General features: G+C 47.9%; 1 protein-coding gene across 1 annotated transcript; it reads left to right on the forward strand.

The window, feature by feature from the left end:
- Positions 1–10,028: 10,028 nt before the first annotated feature.
- On the forward strand, positions 10,029–10,343 carry LOC118700742 (olfactory receptor 14I1-like; the record flags this gene model as incomplete). Its single annotated transcript, XM_036405332.1, has 1 exon — positions 10,029–10,343. A coding segment is annotated over one exon (315 nt), but the record flags the coding sequence as incomplete, so codon positions are not given.
- Between the last annotated feature and the right edge of the window lies 1 nt (position 10,344).

Below are 10,344 nucleotides of genomic sequence, written 5' to 3' on the forward strand. Positions count from 1 at the left end.
AAAGTCCTTGCCTCCTGTCCAGAAGAGCTCTCTTTCCTCCAAGCTCAGGAAGAAGCTGCTGCCTGCATGAAGAGTGTTTGAAGAATAGGATTGATGCCTTAGGCTTCACAGTTACAACTGTACATATGTTCTGATCTTTAGATGTAGTTTTGAATTAATGTGTTTTGATTGTATCTTTAAAATTTTTGGGGTATTTTTAACTATATGTAATTTTGATGATGACGTATTTTTAACTATATATAATTTTGATGATGAAAAAAGTAAATAAACAAATTTAAATAAACCAAGAGGAGAATGTGAGACCAGGACCTGCTAGCCTAAAGATTATGGGAGTGCAGCTCACTCAATGTGCCAGTGTCTCACCACATTCTTTCCTCCTTGGGCCTCTCCTCTTCCTCTTTGGCCATGTTTTCTTTGTGTCATTTGTGCTGCTCTTTGTTACTTGGCATTACAACGGGGCCACCATTGACCTGTTTGGGAGACAATGGATCCAAAAGATCCTGTATAGTCAAAGGTTTTCTACCTAGGTGTGTTCTGTGCTCACCAAAGGCCTGAGCAAAGAAACCAAGAGAAGTGTGCCCAAATCTCAAAACTTTGCTCCTTTGCAACCTCCCACAGATCTGGCTCACAGGTGTCTTCAATCACAATTTCATAGGTAAGAAGAGGTCATGTATTTCACTGGGAAATGATGCACTGCTTTAGAAAAGTCACCTGTATGTATATTTACCCGGGACAGCAGTCCAGCTGTGTTGTTTGCACCTTGTTTGCAGAAGGAGGAGTGCACTGGGAGGCCAATAACAAGTGACAAGGGTTCCTCCAATCTGCACTGCAGCCTGGGTGCCATTCAGCCCAGAGCTAGGGGATCATTTGTTCCCATGGACCAGTGCTTGCCAGTGTAATGAATTCCTGCAGCTGGAAGAAGCAATTCTGGATTCAGCTCCAGCTGTTTGTGGGCTGCATGGTCATTGACAATGCTGCCCTTCCAGAAATTATTCTGCAGTTTCCTTTCATAATCATTTGAAGTTTGAAACTTCACATTTCAATTTGCTTTGTCTTAGGGAAAAACACTTCTGGGCCCAGTGCAAACTGTACTCTTTTGACAGCAAAGTCCTCATGGTTGCCAGCTTCTGATGTCACACAATGTCACCTGGCTGCATGTGTTTGCTGAGCTCTGGGTCTAGTCCTGGCCTAGTAAAGCCCAGGCAGGGTGGCACGTTGCAGGGAAAACTGGTCCATGAGCTTATGGGGTTGCCATCAGCAGCAGAGTGAATGTGCCCTTTGGGGATTTCTCTGGAGACAAAATTAGGGACCTACTCCATGCCCCAATATTCTCTTAGATCTTTCTAAAATATCCTAGAAAAGGCTGTGAAACTTCACATCTCCTTGCACACCCACTGTTTGAACAGGGGCATTTTTGTCCCTCCTCAAAGCCATTGCTCTTGCACATCAGAAACATGAACATCCACCAGCAGGAATGGTGCATGGTCCTGCTGCTGCTGCTTCAGAGGACTGGGAAGTGCAGACCTGGGTATTACCAATATGAGCACTTAATTAGCATTTCATGCTCCTTCGAGCTGTCCAGATCTCAGGGCTTTTTGTTTCAAAGCAGCCACTGCACCATCTCTAGGGAAGAACAGGAAATGGGAAACAGTGACTGCCAGCCCTGCAGGGGTGTGGGGGAAAACCTGAAGTGTCTGCATCAAAAGATGAATGGGAAGAGTGTAATTGCCAAAGCCATCCTTCATTAGGACAGCAGGACCAGTTCTTGACTGCATGCTTGCATGAAAATCATTTGGGATCTCCTTTGTGTATCTCATGCAGAAAAGGAGCTCTTAATAATACCATGCTACTTAAACCAGATTGGGATGTAGCACTGTAGTGGTTCACAATGAAGCAGACTGCCTGCTTTGTCACTGCCAGCCCTGGTGAGCCTGTGAGGGACCATAGTGTATCCCATGCCTGTTTTGCCTCCAAGCAAAGCTTGGTTTTCCTTATTAGTGTGGAGTAAATACAAGAGTAATAAAATGGACAATTAAACTGGCCACTTTGGAGGATATGCTCATGCTTTCACATGTCAGTCCTGTACCTCATGCTCCCAAGGCTTGTTACCCATCGTGAAATATTTTAACAAAATATCTCAGCTCTCTTGTTACATTTGAATAAAATTGCATCAGATCATCAAGAATTCTGCTGTCAGGAACAAGACAAGATCCTTCCGTCACTCACTTGCAGCTGTCCTGGATTTCTGCAGCCCTTTGTGAAAAGCTGCTGCAGACAGAGTGTTTGGAGTTGGTTTGGGCCTTTATGAGGGATCAGTGGAGCAGTGTGCAGGGCTCTCCTGGCAGAAAACTGTTTGTCCAAGCCCAGGGACATGGTGCCGGCAGAAGCGGAGCGGCCCCGCTCCCAGCCCGAGAGTCTGTGAGCTGAGCCACGCCGGGGAGAAAAGACAGCGAGGGGCTCCAGCCCAGCTGCTTCCCCTGCCCTGACCGTTCCAGAGAGCTCTGCCATGGGAGAAAGCCGATGCCGGACGAGCCACTGAGCTTCCATCAGCTGCTGGAACTGCTCCGTGACAGCTCCTGTTCTTCCCGAGAGAGAACCCGGCGCCTTCTTGGAACGCGTGTCATGGGGGGATTCTGTTTGTTAATAAACTGTTGGGGTTTTTCCACTTTCATCTATTTGTAATAATTTTCTATTGCTGGAAAGGGATTGTTGGAACACTATAGTGGAGACGACTTATTGCACAATATCCTGTTTTAAGTTATCTCAAACTGTGTGAGACAGATGGCTTCACATAGGAGCATCCCCAAGGCTGCTGAGGGAAAGGCACAGAGGAAGACAAACCCAGTATTTCTGAGGGAAACTCCTTGACACCAAACCAACCTGAGTTGTCAAAGAGCAGACCTGATGTTTCAAGACACGGGCCAAAGGGGAAAACTTTCAGTGTGTTTGGTGCAGGCTGGGTTATGCTCGAGGCAAAGGTGTGTCAGTGCGTTGGATAATACTCTTTTCGGGACCTAGAAATGGGACAACTGAGAGGTGTTTTAAAAACTTTTATTCCATTTTCAGTCTCATGAGAAGGGTGAGACAATACAGATGTTATAATTCACACCATCACAATCAGAAGCTGACTATTTCCTAATTATAATACCTTTTAAATGTTTCTTGGTCTATCTGCTTTTTTTCCACACCACGTTGTAGATGCCTTAAAGCCAATTATTTCAAACTACCCCTTGTGGGTCCCACTACAATGCATCTTTCATGGCTTTATTTTTCCAAAGTCTTATTTGCAAGGCCATCTTTAAAAAGTTTTTCTAGCTCCATTTCTCTCTCAATAATATCTGTCCTATTCCATGACATTTTAAGTTAGCATTTCTTGTCTCAAGATTTATATACAGATTCATACTGTGTGGGCCTTCTATTAGGCTCTAAAAACTTTTTACATATCCATTTTCCACATCAGTGCACTTGGCTCCTTCTCTCCTCATTGTGCCTGGCAAGCACAGGGGCCCAGAGCTCCTGCAGAAACCATCACAGCACTCAGTGGGAGCAAACTTGTGTCCAGTCCTCACCTGGAGCTGTGGTGCCCAGCATTCCACCACATTGGAAGGAGAAACTGTTCCTGCTCTTTCAGAAGGAGCTAAGGAGATTTGGCCATCAGATCAGCTCCTTCCCAGCTCTTGATTTGCTGCCCTGGGGGAGCTGCTGTTTGTGGCAGCACTTGTTTCACAGCTGACAGCCCTGCTCCGCTGGCCAGCAGCCATTGCAGGAGCCTTTGCTGGTGACATTGAACGTTTCAGATCTTCTTAAGGAAAGCTCAGGGCAGAACTTGTCCAAAGAGCATTGCCTGGGTGATGCTTTTAACATTGGATCTTTCCTCCACCAGTGTTCATGTCCAGGGGCCTGTGGCCCCGAGTGGATGCTGCCTCCTGAAATCCCGAACAGCGCAGAGTGTCTCCCAGAGGCAACCTGCCACCACCTCCAACTCAGGCTGCCCTGGCAGTGCCAAGCGCCTCCTGCAATCTGACATCAGGAAACTGGATTGGTGAGTTTTGATTCCCATGAAAAGGGTTGGCATTCATGTCCAGGGGCTCGTAGCCCCAACTGCTCTGCCGCCTCCTGAAATTCCGAATGGCGCACAGCATCTCCCAGACCCAAGCTTCCAGCACCTCCAACTTGGGCTGCCCTGGCAGTCCCAAGCGCCTCCTGCAAAATGACATCAGGAAACTGGGGTGGTGAGTTTTGTTTCCAATGGAGAAAGGCCTGCGTTCAGCCCAGGGGCCTGTGGCCCCAGTTGGGCGGCCGCCTCCTGAAATCCCGAACGGCGCAGGGTGTCTCCCAGATCCAACCTGCCACCACCTCCAACTCGGGCTGCCCTGGCAGTGCCAAGCGCCTCCTGCAAACTGACATCAGGAAACTGGATTGGTGAGTTTTGTTTCCCATGGCAAAGGGCTGGCATTCGTGTCCAGGGGCCTGTGGTGTAACAACTCCCCCAGGCCCCGGAGTCTCAGACCTCAGGCAGCCACCAGTGACCAACAGGGACAGGAAGGCAACAGGACGGGTCTGGGTTTAGCAAAACCCAGGATCCTTTATTGTGCCAGGGACCAAGACAAGAAACGAGGGGCGGAGGGTCATGGATTTTACATGACAGGGTAGGGGTGGTGTTTAGGGTTGGGGTCCAACAGCAGGAGGAGCAGGGGACTGCAAAGGGGTGGATCAAGGAAAAAACTAAGGAAAAAAAAATCAATGGAAAAAACTAAGGTGGGGACATTGCAGTAGAATTTAAACTAATGGGAGTACAGGAAAAGAAGAACATTCTGGGGCCATTCCTTATTTGACAAAATGGAGTGGAGTGTTTCTTCCTGGGCTTCCAGGGTCACAGCCCACAGGATGGAGGGGTGGAATCTTCTTTAAATCACACCCCTCGCCCGATGCTCTCTGTCTGGGTAGAATCCCCACCTCCTGGGGCAGGGGAACCCCACACCTCCCCCTTTTTCTTTCTTTTAGAAACAGGGGAATAATTTAAGTTATGGCCCTTAAATTAGTTAATACTTATGGGGTAACTTACAGAGGGATTATGACAACTCATAAAGGGATTCCCAGGGACATAATAATGAACAGTAAAACACTATTAACATGACAATAACAATTATAAAACTGATAATTTTAGCTAAACTTGAGACAATAAACAATCTTAATGGAAAGACTAAACATGAAAGGGGCACACACAAGAAGATTAAAAGGTATAGGTAAGAAAGTAAGTTTAATGTAATAATTAAAGTAACACTTAACTAAAGCCTTTCCTTTCATTTCTTTGCTCTCAACTTAATACCCTTATTCTTAGTAAATTAGTCCTTCTCTTTTTTGCTCACTCTCTTACTTTCTCTTTTTCCTTTTTTCCTCTTTCCCCTTTTTCTCTTCCCTTTAAACATCTTTCAAGTATTCTATACTATCACTTCTTGACTTACAATCAAACAGCTTATGCACACCTTCTTTTCACTTGCTTTTCACTCTAATTAAAACTTCTGTTACTTTTCTGCTAACAAAAATTGTCATTTGCAACATCAAGTACGAAAGTAAAACACATCATTTATAAAAACACAAAATTAAACTCATCCTTTGTAAAAAACTTTTTAAACCAGTGAAAAATCAAGCATCAAATTAGACTTATACATTTATCATGAGATATTGTTTTTCTGTGGGGTTCCTTGCATAAAGGATAATAGGGTATAAAGAGTGTATTCTGGAAACTTGATTTTTCCAATTAATTAAAATAAAGGGATTTAAAAACTTAACATGAGTAATGAGAGTTAGGATTGTTTGTGTCATATTAACTTCTTTTAATATTAGTTGAGAACTATTTACATTTATGTATATATTAAAATGAAAAGAGATCATAATAGTCTGTAAAAACTAAATTAACATTAACAAATGAAATAATAATTCTGGTATTTAATAGCTTACATGACTTAAATTAGTACTATTACATCAAGCTACTCCTTTTTAATGAAGATTGGGGGGTTGGAAAAGGTTAATCAAACAAACATATCTTTTGTGATATAAACATGATCTAGAACTCGCTTAAAATTAAAATTATCTAAATACAACTGAAAATATATTTACCAGGAAGGGGGAATAAAAAGGGAAGTGCTAGGGTTTCTACAGAAAACTTGCGCAGTTACATTAATTTGCTGTCTGGAGCAGGCTTGGTGATGATTTCTCCTTGTCCATCAGCTGTGCTTGGGAGCTCTGGGTGTCAAACTTTGTTGAGTGCAGTTTGCCATGGCGTGCTGGAGGTGCCTGCCGCTGCAATCCATGGCAGTGGGCACTGGCACAGGCACAATTTGGTTGAACACAAAGTTTCTTTGGGGAGTCCAGATGGCAGTGGCCGCATTCAAAGGAGGCTCTCGATGCTGAAACACAGGTCCCAAACTGTTTGATGGACGGGCCTGGCTTTGGAGGGGCCCTATGGTGCCGGCAGAGGCAATGAAGTGGGAGATCCTCTCGGGAGAAGGAGTGGAAGCCCTGATGTTTGTGCTGGGTCACTGTAGCAAGTTGTCTGGGGCTCTGCTAGGAGGGTTATGGGCATCACCATTTTGGGGGAGTAAACAAAAGGAGGTTTCTGCAGTGGGGTTTCTGGTTCCATCTTCCCTGGAACAGACGTGTATTGTGATGGAGTCGTCACAACCTCCAGAGGTGGAGCCAGAGGCGAGATCAAGGCCAGGAAGAGAAGGTGAAGAGCGGCAGAACAGGTTCCAAGTGGCGCAGCCATCACCACCTTGGAAAGGAGGGTCCAGGATGGCACGGCCAATGCTACTCTGGAGCAGGGCCTGGGGAGGGTGTGGGAAAATCAGAGGGGAAGAGAAAAAGGTGTGGAGGAATGGCTACGTGACAGGGGCCAGGTTCTGGACCAAAAATCAGGAGGATGCAGCTAATCTGGGTCTCTGCACCTGCAAAACACTGTGTCCTTGAGCATAGCTGTAGTAAAATAACAAGCAGTGAGAGAGACATGAGAAAAGAAAGATGTAATCCCTAAGGTATGAGGAAGAGCTGATATCGTATTATAGCCAATAGACTGCTTAGCTTGCAGAATATGTATGAGCATATTACTTGTTGTGCATAAAAGTCTCATGCTCTCTTCAATAAATGAAGCTTGCTAAACACTCATATTGAGCGTCCAAGTTTCCCTCACCATGACAAAACCCAAAGTGTCTCAAGGCATGAATGGGTCTCAGTGAGGTCCACCCCCAGCACAGGCTCCTAATGGACTCCTTGGAGAACTGGAGGCCAGGATGGCACAAAAACCTCTCAGAGACTCGGTGTGGAAAGGAAAATCCAAAGTACCTTAAAAATCTTGAGTATCTCTAGGTATTAATGACCCCTATGAGTGTCAGTACAAAGCTCTCCAGGGACTCATTAAAGCAGATAATTGGGGCCATGATTGCACAAACCTCTCACAGAGTCTGTATCAAAAGGGAAACACCAAGTACCTTCAAATAACTGAAGTACCCTGAAGCATTAATGAGCCCCGCTGAGTGTTGTTACTGACAAAGCCTCTCCAGGGACTAATTACAGCAGATAATTGGAGGCCATGATTGCACAAACCTCTCAGAGACTCCAAGGCAAAAGCCAAACCCAAAGTCCTTTGAAAAACCTGCAGTCCCTGCAGGGAGCATGAAGGAGCCCCCAGGGCCATTGCTGAGCAAGGCTCCCCAGGGACTCCTTGCAGCAGATCCTTGAGGCCACTGGGATGTGGGCTAGGGGGGGATGCTGAGGGCAGCACAAGGGGCTGACAGTGCCCAGCCTGGCTGGGGCTGTGCCAGGAGGCCCCAGGGCCTCAGGACAAGGTGTCTCCTCCCAGCCCTTGCTGGCACAGACCCTGCTGTGCCCCAGGGCACCAAGACTTGGCTTCTCTTTGTCCCCACCTGTCATCACTGCCTGTAGTTCTCTGCTCTGCCTGGGGCCTGGGGACACTTGCTCAGTCGTGTCCCTCAGAGGGACCCATTAAAAGTCCAAGAAAGTTTGGAGTTGGATTCTGCCTTGGAGTTCTGGAGAGGTTTCTTCAGCTCCTTCTCAGGGACTGATGTTCAGGGCCTGAGCACAAAGGCCCAGAGGCTGATTAAAGTCCTTGTGCTGTGTCTGTGCTGCTGAGCTGGGCTGGGCTCCTGGCCCAGAGGCAGCTCCTGCTCACCAAGAAGAGCTTCAAAAGCACATTTCTCTGGATGAGCAGCTCTTGTGCCAGCCCAGCAGGGCTGGGGCACTGCCTGCAGCCAGCCCGGGCACAGCACAGAGGCCCAGAGAGCTTCAATCAGTCAGGGCTGGGAAGGGGCTGAGAAGTGCCTGGGGCACAATCACTGCCAGCCCTTGGCACAGGAACCTCTGGCTGCAGGACAATGCAGCTGCAGCTCCTGGAGCCATCTCCTCAAGCTGGAACATGCCAATGCCTGCAGAGCCTGTGAGTACAACTCTGGATATTTCTGGTGCAGGGGAGGTAAAATGCTCATGAAGCTCTGACATGCCGAGGGGTTCTGATCAGTCATAGAATATTTCCAAGACAAGGACTTTGTAAAGAATGAGGAAATATCCAACGACTTTTCATTGAGTTTCCTACTATTGAACAATGGCAGGGAGGGGGAGATAAATATTAAATGTTTATTATGAATTATTTCTTATAAATTTTGACATGTCCCTGAGACATCCGAACTGTTTCTTTTAGCGATCAGTAGGAGATCCCTAATGTGTTTTCAGCCACTCTGCCCATGGACAGCAGCAGCATCACCTTTGCTGGAGCCATCAGGCTCAGTCTGAGCTCTCCTTTCTCCAAGCTGCAAACAGAATCTGTCCCCAGCCAGTGCCCTGCAAACAGGCAGGGTTCTGTAGGGCCAAGGAGAGTGCACAGAGATTTGGGGTCTGTGAGTGCTGGCAGGGAGAGATCAGGCACAGGGAAACACCTGCAGGAAGGAAATCTGCAGGAAGCAGAGAGAAGATCAGGGAAGGAGAGAAAACAAAGCCCAGCAATGCTGTGGCAGGGAGAGTTTAGAGATGCCCACAGGAGCCCCTCCAGTGCAGCCCCTCCCTCTGAACAAGCCCCCTCCCTCCTGTGCCCCAGCCAAGCCTCTGCCCTCAGGGCCGGGGCTCCAAGGCGTGCAGCCCCTCCTGTGCAGGCAGAGCTGCAGCAGAGCCGTGGGGCAGCTCTGCAGCCCCGGGCCCAGTTCCCTCTGCAGAGCACAGGGCTGGGAGCAGCTGCCTGGCCCTGGGGGCTCTGGCAGGGGGCACAGCTGGCTCAGGGTGACGCTGTCCCCAGTGCCCGGCTCTGGGCAATGCTGTCAGTGCAGCCAGGGAAGGAGCTGCATCTCCCTTCATCCAATGCCATCAGGACTCTTGGAAGTGTCCCTGAGATTTCAGTCGAAGCTGGGAGCTTCAATCTAGGGTGCAAACCTGTCCTAGAGCTGCTCTGAGTTATGAGATTGATGTGGAAAGGCATTGGTGTTGTGACACTGAAAATGCTACTGGGTTGGTGAAATGAGCAACGTGAGTCCTTGGCTACAAATGTGGAGCTGGGCTGTGGTGGATCCATCTGCTCCCAGCAGTACGTGGTGACATTTTAGGGGAAGCATAGGAAGGAGATCACCTGCCACCTGACAAAGTTTAAAGCCCAAAGAAACTCTGAACAGGTCAGAATGACAGACCATTGTCCCTCACTCTCCACTCATCATCTTGCCCCAGGGAGCTCACTCTGTTCTCCCTGAGGGCCTCAGACACGCTGATGGTTTGATATCCAAAACTACCAGGAGAGACATAGGGGGAGCTGATAAAGAAAACCTCAGAGCTCTTAAACATTAAAGACCATGTCTGTGTGTTACAGAGGAGGATGTATGGGAAATGGCTTTGATTTTGGTCACAGGTATCTCCTCTATCTCTTCACTCTCTTTTCTCCATGAACAGGTGCCCATGTGCAGCCTCAGCAAATGTCCAACAGCAGCTGCATCAGGCACTTCCTCCTGCTGGCATTGGCAGACACGCGGCAGCTGCAGCTCCTGCACTTCTGCCTCTTGCTGGGCATCTCCCTGGCTGCCCTCCTGGGCAACGGCCTCATCATCAGCGCCGTAGCCTGCGGCCACCACCTGCACACGCCCATGTTCTTCTTCCTGCTCAACCTGGCCCTCGCTGACCTGGGCTCCATCTGCACCACTGTCCCCAAAGCCATGCACAATTCCCTCTGGGACACCAGCAACATCTCCTACTCAGGATGTGCTGCTCAGCTCTTTTTCTTTCTGTTCTTCATGGGAGCAGAGCTTTCCCTCCTGACCATCATGTGCTACGACCGCTACGTGTCCATCTGCAAAC

Source organism: Molothrus ater, chromosome 35 (genome assembly GCF_012460135.2).
Source record: "Molothrus ater isolate BHLD 08-10-18 breed brown headed cowbird chromosome 35, BPBGC_Mater_1.1, whole genome shotgun sequence".
Lineage (NCBI taxonomy): Eukaryota > Metazoa > Chordata > Aves > Passeriformes > Icteridae > Molothrus > Molothrus ater.